Raw genomic sequence first — 22,116 nt, forward strand, 5'->3', positions numbered from 1 at the left:
TTATCATGCTTAAAAAAGACTATGTATATTTCACTAAAAATAGAGGATGTGTTAGTTGAAAAGTTAGATGATCTTTTTGCTCCAAGTAAGTCTACATCAGGATATTGAAGTCATGTCTAAATCTAGAGAAGTTTTGAATGAAGAGTTTGAAAAAGACTTGAACCATAGATAAAAATTCCATTTCATAGTTTCATGATCATAGTTATTTTACTTATTTGAGCCTCAGTGTCCTCATCTGTAAAATGAGTCAAAGAAAAGCATCTAGAGTACAGGTTTGATGTGAGGTTTGTAGTGAATGCTCAGTAACTGTTAATGAGTGAATTTATTATCAGTAGTAGTATAAATTGAGCATCTTACATCCAAAAATCTGAAATCCAAGATGCTCAAAAATCTAAAACTTTTTGAGTCCCAACATGACACTCAAAGGAAATGCTCATTGGAGCATTTTGGATTTTTTATTTTCAGATTTGGGATGCTCAACTGGAGGTATTCTAAAATGTGGAAAAATCTGAAAGCTAAAACCCTTTCTGTCTCAAGCATTTTGAATAAGGGATACTCAGCCTGTGGTATTAGTAATGCCTTCTTGACAAGTAGTACTTTTTTTTTTTGTTCTCAGTAATGATACAAAATCTGATTCCATTTGTAACATACTTTATTTGCAAGCAAAAAGTACTTAAGGTTTTGTTTGTTTTTGGAGCAGCTTAGGTTCTTTAACAAAATACATCACTTAATATAAAAGCTATTGTCAGGCAGTCTCACATAACTGCAAAACCATATAGCTTTACTAATAAACTGTACATACCAGTGCAGTATTATATTAGTAATATTTATTAAAATGTGTACCAGGCCAGCATTTAATGTGATTATGTTTTAGTTACATGAAAGACTTGCAATTGTGCACTTTATTTTGCTTTTTTTGAAAAGGGTTTCTCCAAAGACACTTCTGACATTTTGTACTAATGGGGTATTGCTTCGGACATTGATGGCAGGAGACAGTACGTTGTCGACTGTGACGCATGTTATCGTGGTAAGAATATCGCTGATGTGTCATATGTAACTCCGATTGCTTAAAATTTAAACACATGTGCCATTTCAGGGTAGTCTCAAAAAATCTGAATACATAATTACAGTTTTGGAATAGGGTGGAAAAGAGAACTAACTTATTCTTTTGAACAGGCTATAATGATCAAGTTATTTTTTTGTCTATAATTATTAGAAATATTTTGTGTTACAAAAATAATAAAACCATCTGGCTTTATTGGGGAAAAATAAAATAAGCAGGTAGTTTTAAAAAATGTGCTTTTCATATATGAAAATGAGGCATGTACTTAGAGTTCTCAAAAAAGGAGGAGTTTTCTTTTTTCTCTTTACGTGGTCATTTGACCCCTTCATTAATATCATGTATTTGCCAGTGATAGGGGTATACTTATAAACCCCATGGTTAAGCTGCTAAATTGACTAACTGCTGATGAACTAAGTTGATGAGTTTACCCCTTTATTAAGGAATTCTGAACTTTTATCTAGTTTGTGTCAGAAAAAAATTAGATTAAGTTTTATAAGCTTGGAATAAGCAGCTTTTAGAAACTTACCCAAACCAAAGGATGCACTTCATAAGCTCTGATGCTAAAAGAAACATATTTAAATAGATTTTTTATGTATTAAAAGCACCTTAAATTGGACTTTACTTATAATTTTTTGTAGTTTTATATTCTGTGGGGAAAAAAGGGCAATATAGACAGCCCTCTGTATCTGTGGATTCCATGACTATGGATTCAAACAACTGCAGGTTGAAAATATTTGAAAAAATATTGTGTCTGTATTGAACATGTACAGACTTTTCTTGTCGTTATTCCCTGAAGAATGTAGTGTAACTATTTACCTAGCATTACACTGTACTAGGTAATATAAGTAGTCTAGAGATGATTTAAAGTATATGGAAGGATTTGCATAAGTTATGTGCAAATACTATGCCATTTTTTTTTTTATCAGGGACTTGAGCATCCATGAATTTTGGCATGGGGGAAGGCCCTGGAACCATTCACCCACAGATGCCAAGGGACAACTTTACTTTGTCATCTACATTTCATTGTTGATGTCTAATTATTTCTGAAATTCCTGTAATACAAAATTTTCATGAATATTGATTGACCTTGTCCACATTTAATTTGAATTAGTGTGAAACCCAGTAGTGCCATTGTTTTAAAGACTTAGTGATCAATAATGTTTTAACTGTTCCATGGTTTTATTTCTGTTTACTACAGGATGAAGTGCATGAAAGAGATCGATTTAGTGATTTTTTACTTACAAAGTTAAGAGATTTGTTGCAAAAGCACCCAACTTTGAAACTAATTCTTTCTAGTGCTGCCTTGGATGTGAATCTCTTTATAAGATATTTTGGAAGTTGTCCAGTGATATATAGTAAGTTAAATTGTCAGATTTCTTCTCTAATTTTTATGAAAGAACACTTTTGGACATTATTTATCCTAACAGAAACTGGGGAATGTTCTGAAGTAGAGGCCATCTATTACTGTTCCCCCTGAGATAGGCTTAATAGTACTTCTTTGTGATTTCAACTTCTCCTTTTCTATCAACAGCTCTTTGGTATTGTGTAGTGAGCCTAATTCTCTTGTCTTAAAAGGAAATATGCTTTATTTTCACTTTGTGTTCCATCTTAAATTATCCTATAACTATTTCCCTTTATTGGTTGATATGTTTAAAAAGTAGTCTGTACTCCCATGTTTTACTTCACATTCACTTCTGAAAATGCTAAAACAACTTTTGCCCTTGTGCTTTATTAAAAACTGATTTTGCCACCAGTCTTTAAAAAAATGATAAATTCCTCTTCAAAAAAAATACAACAATTAGGCCAGGTGCTGTAGCTCATGCCCGTAATCCCAGTACTTTGGGAGGCCGAGGCAGGTGGATCACAGGGTCAGGAGATCAAGACCATCCTGGCTAACATGGTGAAACCCCATCTCTACTAAAAATACAAAAAATTAGCCAGGCGTGGTGGTGGGCGCCTGTAGTCCCAGCTACTCAGCAAGCTGAGGCAGGAGAATGGTGTGAACCCAGGAGGTGGAGCTTGCAGTAAGCCGAGATTGTGCCACTGCACTCCAGCCTGGGCGACAGAGCGAGACTCTGTCTCAAAAAAAAAAAAAAATACAAGAGTTGTGTTTACTTCAATGAAGTAATACGAAAATATATAGAGAAAAAGTTCAGTTGCCCCTATCCTTGTGTCATGTCCTAGTTTTCTGATTTATGGATGTTAACAGTGTTATATATATTCATTCTTACTTAATCCTTGCTCATACAAATGTATGCAAATATATACATATTTATAATGTTTACAAAAATCGGTTTTATGAATTTATGATTTATGGAAGTTAACAGTGTTATATATATTCGTTCTTCATGCTCACAAAAATGTATGCAAATATATACACATTTATAACATTTACAAAAATTGGTTTTATAAAAATGAGCACATGGCTAATACATTATTTTCAATTTGCTTTATCATGAACAGTTTTCCAGTTTAGTAACTCTGTATCTAGTTCTTTATTTTAAGCAGCCGCATAATAAAGTATTTCATAATATTGATGTACTATGACTTATTTAACCATATCTTTATTTTTGGACATTCAAGTTTGTTCTAGATCCCCCGCCTTGCCCCTGCCAACAATGTTACAATGAACATCCTTTTACATATATCCTGATATACTGGATTTCTAGGGATAGATTTCTGAAAGTGAATTTGCTAAATAAGAGTATATCTATTTTTAATTTTAACAGCTTTTGCCATTTTACTTTTCAAAAGGCTGAAATGATTTACATTTCTGAAGTGTGTAGTTATTTATTTGAATTTTTACCAGTGTTGTTTGACATTAACCTGATTGCCAATCTAATATTCAAATTTTAGGCAAAAATCTTCCTTAGCTTTTCTGTGGTATCTTTTATGGTTGGCTCTCTTTTTTTTTTTTGTGAAATACTCAGATGCTGTAATTTGTTTGATAGCCTTGCTGCTTCCTGAACTTCATTCTTCATTATATCCCATACTTTCTCAGTCTGGCCTGTGGGCTTCTCTTCTTTTACATGGGGCTTAAATAGTGATATTCTCTAGAATTATTCCCTTGATCTGTTTCCTTTTTTTCCTGTTCGCTCCATCTTCCTTCCTTCCTTTCTTTCCCACTATTCCCACCATCTTGTTTCCTGCCCTATGCTATACTGTACTAGGTATTGGAGATGCATAGTTTCCCTGGAAGCTTTCATTCATGCCCTGGGCTTCTGTTTTTTCTTTTATACTGATGGCTTCTGAGTCTTTATTTTCAATTGTTCTCTAGAACTCTGGGTTTCGATATTTCTAATATGATCCAAACTGAATACTTCATCTCTTCTGCGAAACCTATTTCTCTTCTTGTGTTACCTGTCTTAATCATACTACCATTGACCTAATCACCTGAATCACAAACCTATAAGTTCTTAACTCCTCATAATAATCTTGGGTGATCAGGGACATCAGATCTGTACATATGCTAATTGAAAGCTCATTTCTCATTTTACATGCTTAAAACCAAACCCCATTTCAGCAAACCTGTTCTTTTCAGCTTTCTTTCTTACCTCAGAGAATGACATTATCATTCAGATTTGCAAGCCAGACATCCAAGGACTATATTTGACACTTTCTTATTTTATTTTTTTTCCATATCCAATATAATGCTGAGTTCTATGGATTTTACCTCCTGACTAGCTCTAGGAATTGTCTGCTTCTTTTTGGTTTTCACTACTATTAATCTCATTCAGGTTAACCTGAACTATTGCAGTAACTGCTACTCGGTTTGATGTAGCCATTCTGCTGTCTTTAAATCCGTTCTCCATATTGCAGTCAGAGTGGTCTTCTCTGAAGTAGAATTCTGATGATGTCGAGCACCTTCCTGAGCTTAAATCTTTGAGTGACCTTTATCTCACGATAAAAACATAAACCCTTAGTAAAACTTATCTTTTCCTCTTACTTCATCTTGAACGATAAGGTAATCTACTCCCACCATTTTTCAAGTAAGTTGGCCTTTTAGTTCCTTGAAACACCTTTAGGTCCTTGAAACTCTTTTCCAGTACAGGGACTTTGCACATGCTGTTTTTCATCGTCATTATACACTTTTTTTCTTTTCATATGGCTTTGTTGTTTTGTTTATCTTCTTGTTTCTCATTTTCTTAGTGAGGATACTTTTCTTGATGCGGTCAAATCCCCCCTGTTATATACTGTCATGGTGTCTTGTACTTGCATCTCATAGGACTCTTCACAACTCTGTATTTACATTTATATTCTGGATTTTTGGATTAATTTCTGTCTCTTCTGCTAGCTTGCCTCCAGGAACAGGAAATAGCTCTATTTTGTCTTACCATTTCTGTTTATAATACAGATGATATCAATGCCAGACACATGATAAGTAGATAGTAAACACTAGAGGAAAAAACCCAAGCATATGAACAGTTGTCTAATAGTTGTTTGTAAGTCAAAGTTATAGTTAAAGGACAATATTATAGGAGTCACTTGAACTATGAAATCGCTTTTGGATATTATACTCAGGTTCATTAACTTGGTATTCTCATGTTTTTATGTCAATTTTCTCTAAGATGCAAGTTGAGTATTTAATTTTTTTAAAATTATTTAGTACAGGGAAGACCATTTGAAGTAAAAGAAATGTTTCTGGAAGATATTTTAAGAACAACTGGATATACAAACAAAGAAATGTTAAAATACAAAAAGGAAAAACAGCAAGGTAAATTTTTTAATAAAAGAAATTACTATTGATAATGACTTTGGAGTACTCCATCCTTACATTGTGGAGGTACAAGGACACTTGAAAGTGTTTTTCTCTTGTGTAACATTGTATTAGAATATTGTCCCAAATATACCTTTGCTTTCCGATTTGTGTCCAGAAGTTATAATCTATGGAGAGGAACTGAAAGTGGATGCCAGAGTTGAGGAGGTGTCTGTATCCAAAGATTCAGCCACCTTTTAAGGAGATGGAAGAGTATATGCTGGCTACCCACAGCATATCTCATAGTGAAGGATTGGGAAGTGAATGGGAGGGAGTGAAAAAAGTAGTATGTGAGTAATAAACTCAACTTTGATAAGATGTTGAGTTTTCCAAATCTTGATGATGTTATGGGATTTCATTGATACTTTGAATTTAGCATTATTTGCCTGTTAATACATCTCTTGTAATGACTTATATTTCAGCTGTTGAATTAGGGTTCAGATTTCTTTTTCTTAATTTTAACTTCATTATTCATCATAGAAGACTTGGCTTCACACTTTGATACCTTGTTTATTCTATATGCCCTTGGACAAAAATCTGAACTCCTTTGGATTCTCCCCTTGAAAAATGTAATCAGCAATGCTGATTTCACTGGGCAGCACTGAATTACTGATATGTAAGTTGTAAAACTCCTAGATCTTGAAACTTAAAAAAAAAAATTAAAAAAGAATTTTTTTAGAGACAAGGTCTTGTTCTGTCACTCAGGCTAGAGTGCAGTGGTGCAATCAAGGCTCACTGCAACCTCGACCTCCTGGTCTCAAGGGATCCTCCCATCTCAGCCTCTTGAGATGTAGACCACTGTGCCCAGCTAATTTTTTAGATACTTTGTAGAGACGCAGTCTTGTTATATCGCCCAGGCTGGTCTTGAACTCCTGGCCTCAAGCATCCTCTTGCCTCAGCCTCCTAAAGTGGAATTACAGGCATGAGCCACCATGTCCAGCTGAAACATTTGAAGGTGAAAATTATATATAATTGTATCTCAAAAAGCTGGCACGGTGGTAGAAGTTCAACAAATGATTTTCTACAAACTGCTGTATGAATTTTGGTCATTGATTTAAACAATAGTTATAACATGGATAAAAATACTCTTAATTCTGGACTTACATAGAAGTAAACTTATTAGTAGGATTTGGAACAATAGATGAATACATGAATGTATTAGCCCGTTTTCACAATGGTGTAAAGATACTACCCGAGACTGGGTAATTTATAAAGAAAAGAGGTTTAATTGACTCACAGTTCTTCATGGCTGGGGAGGCCTCAGGAAACTTACAGTCATGATGGAAGGCAAAGGGAAAGCAAAGACCTTCTTTACATGGCAGCAAAAGAGAGAGGTACAAGCAGGGGAAATGCCAGATGCTTATAAAACCATCAGATCTCACGAGAACTCACCCACTATCATGAGATCAGCATGGGGGAAACCACTCCCATGATCCAGTCACCTCCCACCAGGTCTTTCCCTCAACACCTGGGGATTATAATTCAAGATGAGATTTGGGTGGAGACACAGAGCCTAACCATATCAGTGAAGTTTTCAAGCAGTTTCATGTATCTTTGTGTTTCAGCATAACACATTTTTTATTGAATATTCTTAATGTGTTTTTTAAAAGTACAGAATACGGCCAACTTTTAAGAGATACCAGATTCACATAATTTATTTAAACAAAGGAATACATTTCAAAAAGGAAAAGATTTGTCTATATATTCTTTCTTTGATAATTAATTTAGAAGAGAAACAACAAACCACACTTACAGAATGGTACTCAGCTCAAGAAAATACTTTCAAGCCTGAATCTCAGAGGCAGAGAACTGTTCCAAATGTGACTGACGAGTATGACTTATTGGATGATGGTGGTGATGCTGTCTTCAGTCAGCTGGTATGATCTCCCTGGTTTCCCACTGATATTTTGTGTGAAAATTGTGTAGGTTAGAGATCATTTTATGAGATTATACTTTTTTTTTTTTTTTTTGAGACAGAGTCTCACTCTGTCGCCCAGGCTGGAGTGCAGTGGCGTGATCTCTGCTCACTGCAAGCTCCGCCTTCCGGGTTCACACCATTCTCCTGCCTCAACCTCCCGAGTTGCTGGGACTACAGACGCCCGCCACCATGCCTGACTAATTTTTTGTATTTTTAGTAGAGACAGGATTTCACCTTGTTAGCCAGGATGGTCTCGTGATCCTGACCTCGTGATCCACCCGCTTTGGCCTCCCAAAGTTCTGGGATTATAGGCATGAGCCACCGTGCCCGGCCAAGAGATTATAATTTTTTACTGCATAATTGAATGGTAATTCTCTTAGTTTATTTTAGACTACAACCAATTTTTCAGAGCAACTTCTTACTCTTTAAAAAAAAATTTACCCTTTTTTTGAGCATGTGACTGTATATAATGCAGATATGCTTGCAGTTTTCTGCCAGTGTTTAAAGTTGTAATGTATCCACATGAACTATACATGAATTTTTAAAAGTACTTTTAAGGAATATTTTAAAATTGATAATAAAAATTGTTATTTAACATCTTTATGGATATGCACACTAAATATACTATATATATTATGATATATATCCTATATGTTTATAGGATTATAACATGCTATATGTAAAAACATATAGTGTAGACTTACTTGGGTCATGAAATAGCATTTTGACCTTGTGTATCTGTGGTTCTTAAGACTGGCTGTACATTCTGTCACCTGAGGAGCTTTTAAAGCCCTGTGGAATCTGACACCCTGCCAACAGGAGATTCTGATGCACTTGCTCTGGGGTGGGACCTGGCATCAGTATTAAAAAGCTGCAGGTGATACTTCCCTTGATGTGCAGTTGGGAAAGAGAACTACTGAGGTGTATGTGCATTTAACAGTATCATATTGGAAGCACAACTGACATTGTGACTGGATCATAGTCCTTTGCTGACAAACTCATTCTCAGGTAAAAGCTGAGTATAAGGACAAGATACCGTGTTGTGAGTGATAATGTTTGTGATGAAATGAGACTTTTTTTATGTCAAAGCCTTTGCTATATAGTATCATAGGATTAGTAGTCCTTATGGCCATTGTGGTCATCTTATGTTCTTTGCAAGCAAATGTTCATAAACTGTTAGGTAATTTATGATAATTTATGATTTTTACTGTTTTTTTGTAGACTGAAAAAGATGTGAATTGCCTTGAACCATGGTTAATAAAGGAAATGGATGCTTGTCTTTCTGATATATGGCTACATAAAGATATTGATGCCTTTGCTCAGGTCTTTCATCTCATTTTAACTGAAAATGTTAGTGGTAAGTTTATTTTAATTTTAAAAATTTACCCTTGCAGTTATTTATGGTGGAAGTATAGTTTAATTCAAAATGTATGTACTACCAATAATTGCACAACCAAGAATTTTATTTTTTAGGAGTATTTATTTTCTTTCAAATGCACAAATCAGGATCTTCTTACTAGCATAACATAGTAGAAATAAATACTGTGTTAAATCAGAGATTCTGAAGCTCATGTCTCCATTGTAGTTTGAAGAGCTATTTGATTACATGACAATTACGTGCAAAAATGCTTTTATGTGTATGTGTTATGCATATGCTCTTGTCTTTCCCTTCCTTGGAAAGAATTTAGATGTCAAGTATTTCTTCTCTCACCTAAACCCTCAGCATTATTATTGTGATTATTATTGATTACTTTCTTCTTGAAATATTTTACTCAGTTAACTTCTGGTATTTCATACTTGGCTTATTTTCTGCTTATTTCCCTGGCTCTGACTTCTTGGTTTTCTTAGCAAGATCTTTTTCTTTTTTTCTGACCTGTAAATATGAAATTTCCAAGTCTCAATCCTTAAGACCTTAATTCTATTTATACTTACTCCTTAAGGGGATCTCAAATAGTCATTGCTTTAAATATCTATTTTAAATGACCCCTAAATTTACATTTCCAGACCTCACCTACCCCCTGACTGAAATATACCTGATCACTTGTTATCTCCTGTTGGATGTGTTACGTGAATAAAGTTAAATATGCCTCAAACAACTTCTGGTCCCCTCCCTACATACCTTCCTCTCAACCTGCATTTTTCATGTGTTTCCCTTTTCAGTAAATGGTCACTATCATTCACCTAGTTGCTAAGGCAGCAAAGCATACAGAAAGTCTGCTGTCACATTGCGCATATAATTCATTAGCAAATCCTGTTTACTTTGCATTCTAAAATAAATCTGGAATATGACCACATTTCATTTCCCCTACTGTACATTTCACTCTTCTAGTCCAAGCCAGCCTCTCTTCTGGACTATTACAGTAGCCCGTTAACCATTTCTGTTTTTATGTTACTGCAGTCTGTTCTCCACAGAAAAGGAAGATTGATCCTTTCATAAAGGAAAGTGGATCATTCCGCTTGCCTGTTCTCAACTCTCCCAGGCTTCCAGTTACACTGTGGATGAAAGTCAAAGTCCTTTCCATGATTAGGCCTCTGGCTGCTTTCTTGATCTTACCTTCTGCCACTCTCCTCCTTGTTCACTGTGCCTAGACACACTTGTCTTCTTGATATTCTTCATGTTTGCCAACACATTCCCTTCTGTGAGATTTTGTTTTGTTGTTTCCTATGCCTGGAAAACTACCTCCACTGGTAATCCCACAGCCCAATGCCTACTTATTTAGGTCTCTGCTTACATACTGCCTTCTCAGAGAGGCCTTTTCTGATCACCTTACTAAAATTGTACCCTTTTCTCACTATATCTGCTTACCCTGCTTTATTAATCTTTATTGTACTTTCATTACCTGTCATGTATTTTTTATTTTTCATTACCTATTTCATCTATAGAATGAAAACTACATGAGGGCAGAAACTTTGTCAGTTTTACTTATCTCTCTCTGTATCACCAGAGGTTCATCGTTTATTAAGTGCTGAAAAATCTTTGTTGAATAATGATATTATTATTATTATCGTTATTTTTGAGACAGAGTCTCACTCTATACCAGGCTGGAGTGCAGTGGTGCAATCTTGACTCACTGTAACCTCGCCTCCCGGGTTCAAGTGATTCTCCTGGCTCAGCCTCCTGAGTAGCTGGGACTACAGGTGTACGTCACCTCGCCCAGCTAATTTTTTTGTATTTTTAGTAGAGATGGGGTTTCACCATGTTGGCCAGGATGGTCTTGATCTCTTGACCTTTTTCTCTGCCTGCCTCGGCCTCCCAAAGTGCTGGAATTACAGGCATGAGCCACCGCACCCAGCCAAATAATGATATTACTTTTAAGCATCTTTACCACATGATAATCTGTTGGAACATGTTTAGTGACAGGAAGTTCACTACCTTTCTTTTGAATTGTTTCAGTAGTTAACTTTTTAGTATGTTGATGTGAAATCTAACTACATAGCATTTGCCTTTTTTCTGCTTCTGGAGTGATCACATGTATTTATACTTGACAGACTTCCAGGTATATGAAGATGGTTATTCTCTTTCCTTTAAATTTTTTGTTTTTTGGGCTGACTATACCTATTACTTCAACTATTCTTTACTGTAACATGATATCTGGTCCTCTCCTTCCCTGGTCCATCTTCTCTGGATATGTTCTGTTTTATCCCTTTTAAAAAGCATAGTATCCAGTTCTTAGTAACCATCTTAGCCTAAAACCTTCTACTCTTTACTTACATTAATCCAGCCAACTCCATTGTCTTATTGATTCATATTGTTTTTGAAATTTTTAGTTCTTTTTTTAAACCTATGATTTTATTAAATTAAATTTTTTAATCATCATGTACTTGTTTTGACTTTTTTTTGAGCTTGAGACATTCTGTTTATTCATTATAAATTTTATCTTAAAGTTAGATTTGGCCCATTGTTTCTGTTTAACAATTTAAAAAAATTCTAATTGTTATCTATTACATTAATAAGCTTTCTCTGTTTATTAATTTGAGGTGCCTGGGTCAATTATCAAGGCATGTGGTATGCTACAAGGGACTTTAGGTCAATATTTGGGTGTGGTTGTTCAAGCAGTTATAATCCTACATGTCTTCTAGTCTAACTTCTTAAAAAATAAATGAGGAGTTTTTGACTTTCTTTATTCTCTTTGTAAATGTATGTTGGCTCCTAGTGATTTGCTTTTTAAAGTTCATTGTTTTGTTTTGTTTTGAAACAGGGTCTCATTCTGTCACCCAGGGTGGAGTGCAGTGGTGCGATTGTGGCTCACTGCAGCCTTGACTTCTGGGCCCAGGTGATTCTCCCACCTCAGCTTCCAGAGCTTTGGATTTAGATATTTCTAATATGCCCCAAACTGAATACTTCATCTCATCTGCAACACCTGTATCTCTTTTGTTGAAGAGCTGGCCAGGCTGGTTTTGAACTTCCGGGCTCAAGCGACCTGCCCAACTTTGCCCCCCAAAGTGCTGGGATTACAGACCTGAGCCACTGTGCCTGGCCCTCATTATTGATTTTTTGAAAAATAATTGATCTCCATTTTTAAAAGTAACTTTTTGGATTTGAAAGTGTAGATATTTGTTCGTCTCCAGTTTTCTGGCATTCTTTCTTTTTCCATTATTTAAAAAATATTTACTCTGAAGAGTTTAGCAATCTTACTTGAAAGTTAAGGAATTTAAATTCTGAACACAGTGGCTTTAAAATATTTATGATGCATTTTAAGTACTTAAGTATTATCCTTAGCTTTCTTCCTGATAGTTCCTTAGTGAATACTAGACTGTTAATTTGATAATGGTCATCCTATGTAGGCTCAGGTCTCTCTTCTGCTCTTAGGTACAGTTTGTACATTTCCCAGAGTCCCGTATTCTAATGTCTTAAGCCATGTGAGGAAAACTAAAATGTTATAGTAGCTCAATCTTTCACTCCTCATCTTTTTATTTCATTTCTAAAATCTCAACCCTTGATTTGAACCAGAACTGAAAATATGTCATATGATTTAGGAAACTCTGGGCTTCATAGATTTCTTTTTAGTACCATCATTTTCCCCGTGATCGTGTACAAGCAGATAATAATCAGTTAAGACTTGACATTCTCTGTCATACTTACTGTACTAGTCATCTATTGCTACATTACAAATGATTCTAACACTTAGAAGCCTGAAACATTTATTACCTCACATAGTTTCTGAGAGTCAAGAATCTGGGAGTGGTTTAGCTAAGTGGTCTGGCTCCAAGTCTCTCATGAGGTTGTGGTTAAACTGTTGGTAGGGGCTGCATTAATCTGAAGGTTTGTTGGGGCTGGAGGGTCTGCTTTCAAGAAGCCTCACTTACATAGCTTTTGGCAAGGGGCCTCAGTTTGTTGCTGGCTGTTGGCAGAATAGCCGTGAGTTCTTGTCAGCTGTCCTTCTCAGTAGGGCTACCTTATTCTTCCTGTGTGGCTTCTCTGAGAGTGATTCAAGAGAGAAAGAAAAAGAGCAGGCAGGAAGTTGTAGTTACTTTTTATGACCTAGTCTCCAGAGTTGCACACCACCTCTTTCACGTTATTCTGTTTGTTAGAATGAGTCACTTAGTCCAATTTATAGTCAGGGAGAAGGCAATTAGGCTCCACCTCTTGAAGGGAGGAGTGTTAAAAATGTTCTAAATGTTTCACATTTATTCATACCCTTGTGCTCAAAATACACACAGTTTGATACTATTCTCCAAGGCCATGGATTGAATATTCAGTTGAAGAAGTAATTTTCATACAATAAGTACAGATAAAAATAAATTAATCTTTTAAAATGCCTGACCATCCCTGACTTATTGAATCTGAGTCCTGGAGTAAGGTATGGCTATCTGTGCTTTTAAAAATACAAAGCGGAAACTATGATAACAACAAACCCACCCCAAATAACAAACCCCAAAGCAAAATAAAAATACATGCCATTATATATTTGTTCAAATCCATAGAATGCACAAAACCGAGAGTGAATCCTAATGTAAACTATGGACTTTGGTTGCTGTGTCAGTGTAGGTTCATCAGTTGTAACAAATGTTCCACTCTGGTGGGGGATGTTGATAATGGGGGAGGCTATGCATGTGTGAAGGCAAGGGACATATGGGGTATACTTGTATTTTCCTCTCAGTTTTGCTGTGAACATAAAACTTGTTCTAAAAAAAAGGTCTTAAAAAAAAAGCTGAGGCAATTTTCTTATCTCTGCCCCACTTTAAAAGAACACTGATTTGTATTGATAATGGGTACCATGTTTCAGAGTGTTTATTGAATAGAAGATAATTGGGTATACATACTGTGTATCCAAGATTAAAATTTTCCTTTTGTAGTTATCTTAAATTTTACTATGGAGGGTTTTTTTAATGAAATCTTTCTGAAATTACCAATTTTGTAATTTAAGCAAATTAGTGCTAAGCAATTATATTGAATTGCTTGAGAAATGTATTCTAGGAAGAAACTTCAATAGAACTTTAATTATTTTTCTAATGTAAGGGTTTCATGGGAAATAAACTTTCTGTCAGTGTTAATCCCATTAGGCATCTTAGAAAATAGCCTGGAATGGGGGATTAAAAGCAAAGTAAAATAACAACAAAACACTGTCTCAAACTTTGCATTTGAAGCTTTTAAGTATTCATTACTAATTACTGATGAAAATTAACTTTTAAATTATTTAATTATATCTTGTCATTTGGTAAACAAATAGCTTTCCTTTTCTGTTGAAATCATGTAGATGAGCCTAAAACAGTTTAACCATGATCTTTCTTTCTCCTACCTTCCAACCGACAGTCTTTATTCTATTTACACTAGACGTATCATAACAGATTGCTGTAGATCATCTAAGTTAAGTGTTACATAGTGCTGTCATTATGTACTTAAGGAGCAAGTCTCAGGCTAATTATCCTGACACTCAATTCTGCTATTTCAAATTTTTTAAACAGTGAAAATGGTTTCAAGTAGTTTGGAAATTTAAGTTGTATTTATCTTTTCCTTTTTTTAGTTGATTACAGACATAGTGAAACCAGTGCAACAGCTCTGATGGTTGCCTCAGGACGTGGCTTTGCAAGTCAAGTAGAACAGTTAATCAGTATGGGAGCCAACGTCCATAATAAAGCATCAAATGGCTGGTAATTTTAAACTGCATTGATTCTTCATATATCTTTGTATAGCTACACATGTCTTTTTTGATTTCTTATGTTTGTCTTTATATTAAAAACTATTGTGTAATAATTGCTAGTGAATTTCTGTTTTAATGGGTTAATAATTTTGAATGACTTGTTTTTTTAACTATAATTTATCTTATTTTTTATTTAAAAAGTTTTTTGAAAAGAGGGTCTTGATGTTGCCCAGGCTGGTCATGAACCAGTTTTACAATTTTGATGACATCTTTTTTATATATCTTTTGTATTTTGGCAGGATGGCATTGGATTGGGCTAAACACTTTGGGCAGACTGAAATTGTGGATCTTCTAGAATCTTACAGGTAAAACTTTATACTATTTTAAATTAATTCTACCTTCTTTAAAAGAGCTTCACCATATAAATTATGGACTATGCAAATGTAGACCATTTATAGTCTTTTATCCAGAGATTTTTTTTTGTAATTCTAAGGAAATTTTCTGTCTGATCTACCATGGTATATTAAATTTTATTTTAAGAAATCAGAAGAGGGATTTCCAATTAAACATGGTAGATACGACATAAGTATTTATCTCTGCATTTTCTCAAACCTTTTACATTTCCCAAAACCTCACTAAAATGACAATGAAGCAATATAAAGGAATTTAAAAGGTGTAAACCAAATTCAAAGAGAATGGAAGAGGACAGGGCAACTGATAGAAGATGTTAATTTTGGGATGATAGATAGCTAATTGATTGACTTAGCAGAACTAGGAAAACTCACAGTGCCGTAGAACTAGGAAAACTCCACAATCTGGAGAAATGCCTTCAGATTGTGTTTTTCTAAAAGCATTCATTGCCAAATTTTACTTTGAATAATGTGCTTGAAATCAAAATCATATTATAGCTAGGACATTAAGTGTCACTTACCTTAGCTTCCTTAGGGAATATTGGAAATTTGAAGGACCTAAGGATTACTCTTTTTAATAGAAATTGACTTCGTCTTTTTTTTTTAGTGCTTCACTGGAATTTGGAAATCTGGATGAAAGTTCTCTGGTTCAAACAAATGGAAGTGACCTCAGTGCTGAAGACAGAGAGCTCCTGAAAGCTTATCATCATAGTTTCGATGATGAAAAAGTAGACTTGGATTTGATTATGCATCTTCTATACAATATCTGCCATAGTTGTGATGCTGGTAAATAAGTGTTGTCTAAAAGAACTGGAGCAAAGTGTACAAATTTTTATATAATTGCACTGATAGTAATAAGCAAATAATCTCATGTCATCTTAGGATAGTTGACCAGTACATGAAAACGTGATACCGATTTTTATAATTCTGTTGATTGCATCTGATTTCATAGTGAGATTTAATATTAAAAAGTCATTCTTCCCCAAGGTGCAGTACTAATTTTTCTGCCTGGATATGATGAAATTGTTGGACTGAGAGATCGCATCCTGTTTGATGACAAGCGGTTTGCTGACAGTACACATAGGTAAGGGCTAAAGCCTTATGTCTGTTGCTTAAAATAGCAGACAGGTCCTAGAGTATATTTTCTGTTTTCATTGTCAACAGATATCAAGTTTTTATGCTTCATTCAAACATGCAAACGTCTGATCAAAAGAAAGTATTAAAAAACCCACCTGCAGGTGTTCGAAAAATAGTAAGCTTCATAAAATCTCCTTTTTAACATTTTTATTAGTTATTTTTTCTGTTTCTATATTAACTTTAAAGTAATATCTTGTTGCAGATCCTTTCCACCAATATTGCTGAAACCAGCATCACAGTCAATGATGTTGTCTTTGTTATTGATTCTGGTAAGGTGAAAGAGGTATGTATGCGTATGTTGTAGTTTTACTTAAATGGAGAAGATTAAGTTCTACTTCAACAAATGCTTTTATTTATTATTTAGTTATTTTTCTTTTAATTTTACCACTACTCAAGACAGCTTGGACCAGCATGTGCTTTTATAAGCAGAATTTAAGAAAAATGTCTGGTTCTAGATAAATTTAACATACTAAATATTGATTTTACTAAATATTCTGCCTTAAATAATTCAGTATATAGAATCAATTTTTGTTATTTTAACTGAGTATACAAAAATGTTTCTCTGCCTACCAAATACTAGGAAGAAAATAAAGGGTTTGGTTAGTTACATGAAAATGTTGTCACACAGTATGGGAATTTGATTACATATTTTTTATGTTTTCCTTCTACATATGAACATGGATTATGTCCTTGTTCACTATTAAATCTTTAGTGCCTCACCTATAGCAGGTGTTCAAAAGATACTCAGCTCAAGTGAACCATGCTGAAAGAAAGCAAAGAAATAGATAAACCATGGGATAACCAGCAGCTAAATTGGACTTAACACTTGCTTTCGTAAAAAAAGTTTCACTGGAACTTAGCTACGTCTGCTTTTAACTTTTCTCTATGGCTGCTGCTTTCACACTGCAAGGCAGATTGGAGTATTTGTAACAGAGACCCTCTCAAAGCCTAAAATATTTACTATTTGGCCTTTTTCAAAAAGTTTGCCAACCTTTGATATAAAAAAAAGGCATTTATTTCCTTTTAGTACGGGAATGCCCAGCAATTGTCCATGTTCCTAACTTTTGGTTGATAACATTCGCTGAAAAAATGAAAGTGGGAAAGATAATTGATTTTTCAACGGAAGAGATATTATTCATGTGTGGAAAGCAAATTATGTCTAAATTTAGTGAATATAAATCATCATTTTTAATGTGAAAAAATTAATTGCCTTATAATGTTTTCAATGTAATTTGAAGGAATATTTTATAGAAAATAAAATTTATTATAAAAATTGGCCAAATGCATTATAATTGAATGCTCTAAAGATGGGATAAATTTTATTTTTATATAATCGTACATTTTACTTAAAAATCTTAATGGTGAGCCAACGAAAATTCAGATTTTATTGCCCTAAAATTACCTAAAGTGGATAAAATGGGTTTTGAATATTTTAGAAAGTTCCTTTAGGTGTTATTCATTTATTAAATAACTGAAATTTAAACATGGATAGTGTCAAAAGTTATTTAACATACAAAATTGATAAATGTAATGTAATATTAAAAACTAAATAAGAAGCTTGTTTCCTAAAAATTTTATAAACTATTATGCAAACATTTTTATTTGCTCTATGCAGTTATTTTATGAAAGGGAAAGTATAAGTACCGAGTGACTGAAATATATGTTCTAGTTAGGCTTGTATTTCTTTTTAAAGTATTTCTCTACAATAAATTTTCACTATAGGTTATTTGAAGAAGTATGTGGGTAATAATGGTTCTTTTTTACTTTCTTCATTGTAAAATTCAGGAAAGGCTAACTTTGTTAGTAACTCAGCAGGAGGTAAAGTGGAAGTGTTTAAAAATATTTCTCTTTGGGATAAGGTTATTGATTGTTATTCTTACTCCGCAAGGTTAGGTCCCTGAAAAGTATTTCAGAAAATGTCTTCCCTTGATCTTCTTATTCTCCACAATGATGCAAATCTGATAGAAAATGACCTCAAGGGAATAGATCAGTTCTCTCCAATCTTGATGTCTTATGAGAGCTGGCTGCCATTATCCAGCTGTGGCAGAGAGCAACAGATAGCTCAGCAGAGCACAGAATGGGAAAGTTATTACAGCTCTTCTGAGTTTAGTTTTAAATCTTTTTTCTTAGTGTGTTTCTAATCAGAAAATCAGGGTTTATTAAAAATCAGTATTGCTGTTTTAATTGTTTAATCAAGAGAGGACTGAATTAAACTGGGCGTGTTAAAATATGTTGATGACATTTCTTGCTATTACCTTTTAAATACCTTTTATATTCTAACATAAAGATGGTTTAAATATTACAGAAATCCTTTGATGCTCTGAATTTTGTTACAATGTTAAAAATGGTATGGATTTCCAAAGCTAGTGCCATACAGCGGAAAGGCAGGTAATGTGTATTTAATGTATATTCATTTAATTGCCTGTAAAATGGAAACATTTTTATATGTATTACACATTTATCACATATTCCACTTTTGATAAAATAATAGTTTTCATGTTAAAATTTTTATATTATTTTTGCAAAGCAAGCCATTTTAATACTTCTTTAAAAGTTGAATTTAGCTTATGTTAAAATTAAAAACTTTTGCCTAGTTAAATGTACATTCAGATATAAGAAGCTTAAAAAACAAAACCAAAAAGTCTAAACATATGCAATATACGACAAAGAGCTAATTTTCTTATCATATAAAAAAGCTCTTTGAAATCAACTAAAGACTAGTTATCCAGTTAAAATGGATAAAGGGCACAAATAGGCAATTTACCAAAATAAAAAATGTGCATGTCCTACTAATACATTAACCTCACATATACTACCTAATATGTATCAAAATAAATGCAAATTAATGAGATACTATTTTTTGACTCTCAGATGGGCATTGATGAAAATGTTTAACAGTATGTACAACATAGAGGAAAAACATGGGCCAATAGACTTTCATATTTTACTGATGGGAGTATAGATTGGTGTGACTTCTCCAGAGTATAATTTGAAACTATCCAAATCTACTCTTTCACCATAGATTCCACTTCTCATAATTTATCCTGAGTATGCTTGCGCATGTGTGCAAACATGTATGTTTAAGACTGCTCTTTGAAGCATTGTTTATAATAATGAAAAGTCTGGGAACAGTGTGGTGTCCATCAATACTGAAGTGATTAAATAAATTGTAGCCACACAGTGGCTTTTTAAGTAGCTGTTAAAAGGAAAAATGTAGATCTATGTGTTCTTATGTGGAATGAGTTTTCGGGATGCATTGTTAATTGAAAGGATATAGAACATGCATCTAGTAATCTTTTGTGGTAAGAAAAATATATGTATGTTTGTGTATGTATTTCGACACAAATGCATTGAGAAGTCTGGGAGAAACATTAAAAAACAATGAATGGTTATTAACTCTGAGAAGGAGGATTTGTGGGGCTCTTGGAGCAAGGAGACAATTTTTTTTTTTGTAATTTGGTTATTTTACTATGTGTTTGGGTTACTTTTTAATTTTCAAAGGATAACATTAAAAAATATCATTTTTCAGTAATTATCTTGCCTTTTATTATAATTAGCAAGAAAACGTGAAATGCTGACTTTAAAAGAATGCCTCATATACTGAAGACTCATATGCATTATTTCTTTACCTTGTAACTTCATAGAATGCCCATGAGGGCTTTGTTGTTGTTATGTCAATTGTTTTCTTATGACCAATAGTGGCTTGATACATTAAGCTGGACTTATATGATATTAATAGTATATTATTGTAGGTAAGGCTGGATGTGGTGGCTCATGCTTGTAATCTCAGCACTTTGGGAGCCTGAGGTGGAAGGATCGCTTGAATCTAAGAGTCTGAGACTAGCCTGGGCATCATATTGAGACCTTGTCTCTACAAAAAATTAAAAAATTAGCTAGGTGTGGTGGCACAGGCCTGTGGGAGGCTGAGGTGGGAGGATAATTCGATCCTAGGAGGTCAGGCTGCAGCTGCTGTGAGCTGTGATCATACTACTCCACTCCAGCCTGAGCAACAGAGCCAGACCCTGTCTCAAAAACAAATAAAATGACAAATAATATATTATTGGAGATGAAGGCCAGAACTGTAAAAATTTTCATTGCCATTTTTCCACAAATGTTTATCAAAAGCCTTCCCTGTGCACGTGTTATGGATACAGTGATCAATAAACCATAGCCTGATAGGGAAAGCTGGAGGTAGGGCAAATGTTGCAGTCCATATGGGAGTCAGATAAATTAAGCAATTTTAATACAGTGTTATCTGTGCTACAACTGGATGTTTCCCGAGTTGTTAAGATTGAATCTGAGACAATTGTGAATAAAGGGGGAGTTGTGGAAAGGCATTTCCAAAAGGCAGAGGGAAAGTATCACCAAGTATACTTACTTGCCTAAAGGCAAGAGTGAATAGGAAGGATGTTTGGATGGAATTTAGTTTAGAGAATAGTGAAAAATGACCTGAAAGTTGGGGACAAGTTCTTAAGGACCATTTTGAGTTTTCTCTCTTTTTAAAAAAAGTAAACAATGGGATAACATGATTATAGTATCCGTTCAGCTCTCTGAAGAATGGATTGGCAGAGACAAAAATGATGGTAGGAGGACCCGGTAGGAGGCTTCTTCATTAGTACTTTCCTATAATAAGGTAGAGATGAAATAAAAATAAATAGATAATTAATTCAAGAGATACTAAAGAAAGTAATGTTGGTGATTGATTGTGTATGTAGGGGGTGAGGGGTAAGGAAGAGAGTGGAGTTAAGGATGTCATCCAGGTTTCTATCTTAGAAAATTGAACAGTAGTGCCATAGTCAGATAGGGAAAATGGGAAGAGTGTTTTTACTGGGGAGAATAATTAATTTTTGGTTATTCTGAGTTTGAGTTGCCTGTAGAAAATCTAAGTGGATTGGGAGGCTGAGGCGGGCAGATCACAAGGTCAGCAGTTCGAGACCAGCCTGGCCAACATTGTGAAACCCTGTCTCTAATAAAAATACAGAAGTTAGCCCTGCGTGGGGGTGGGTGCGGGAAGAGTGTTTTTACTGGGGAGAATAATTAATTTTTGGTTATTTTGAGTTTGAGTTGCCTGTAGAAAATCTAAGTGGATTGGGAGGCTGAGGCAGGCAGATCACAAGGTCAGCAGTTCGAGACCAGCCTGGCCAACATTGTGAAACCCTGTCGCTAATAAGAATACAAAAATTAGCCCTGTGTTGGGGTGGGCACCTGTAATCCCAGCTACTTGGGAGGCTGAAGCAGGAGAATTGCTTGAACCTGGGAGGCGGAGGCTGCAGTGAGCCGAGACCATGCCATTGCACTCTAGCCTGGGTGACAGAGCAAGACTCCGTCTCAAAAAAAAAAAAAAATCTAAGTGGAGCTGTCTAAGAAGTTTCTGAAGTATAGGCCTAGAATTAGGATAAGAAGATATAATACAGATAGAAATTGAGATTATGAATATAATTAAAGTTACTTCGGGGAGAGGGTAGTGTAAGAAGAACAGATGGCTGAGGGTTCAGTCTCAGAGGACCCATAAACGTTTAAGGACTGAGCAAATGTAGAAATCTCTCAGAGGAGCCTGGATAAGTCAGAGGCTGAAGGGAATAGTGTAGGGAAGTATAAGGGGCCTTCAAAAACTTTATGGAAAATACATCTTATATAAAAATTAGGCATGGAGTTCAACATTTTTTTGCACCAAAATAAACTCATATTAACTTGTTATAACATATCTGAACAGGATCTCATTTAAAGCACTAAGAAAGATAAGACATCAG

At 34.6% G+C, this 22,116-nt stretch overlaps 1 protein-coding gene across 1 annotated transcript in view; it reads left to right on the top strand.

Annotated features, from left to right (window-relative positions):
- YTHDC2 (YTH domain containing 2) overlaps positions 1-22,116 on the top strand; it is a 77,384-nt gene that overhangs the window by 19,986 nt on the left and 35,282 nt on the right. Inside the window, exons 6-17 of the mRNA XM_011963648.1 lie at positions 925-1,027; positions 2,262-2,418; positions 5,670-5,777; positions 7,548-7,696; positions 8,959-9,094; positions 14,703-14,829; positions 15,119-15,184; positions 15,837-16,015; positions 16,217-16,313; positions 16,394-16,481; positions 16,569-16,649; positions 18,672-18,754. Coding sequence (XP_011819038.1) covers positions 925-1,027; positions 2,262-2,418; positions 5,670-5,777; positions 7,548-7,696; positions 8,959-9,094; positions 14,703-14,829; positions 15,119-15,184; positions 15,837-16,015; positions 16,217-16,313; positions 16,394-16,481; positions 16,569-16,649; positions 18,672-18,754 — 1,374 coding nt within the window. The remainder of the gene's footprint in view (positions 1-924; positions 1,028-2,261; positions 2,419-5,669; positions 5,778-7,547; positions 7,697-8,958; positions 9,095-14,702; positions 14,830-15,118; positions 15,185-15,836; positions 16,016-16,216; positions 16,314-16,393; positions 16,482-16,568; positions 16,650-18,671; positions 18,755-22,116) is intronic.

The sequence above is a fragment of the Colobus angolensis genome, unplaced genomic scaffold (genome assembly GCF_000951035.1).
Source record: "Colobus angolensis palliatus isolate OR3802 unplaced genomic scaffold, Cang.pa_1.0 Scaffold62, whole genome shotgun sequence".
Classification (NCBI taxonomy): Eukaryota; Metazoa; Chordata; class Mammalia; order Primates; family Cercopithecidae; genus Colobus; species Colobus angolensis.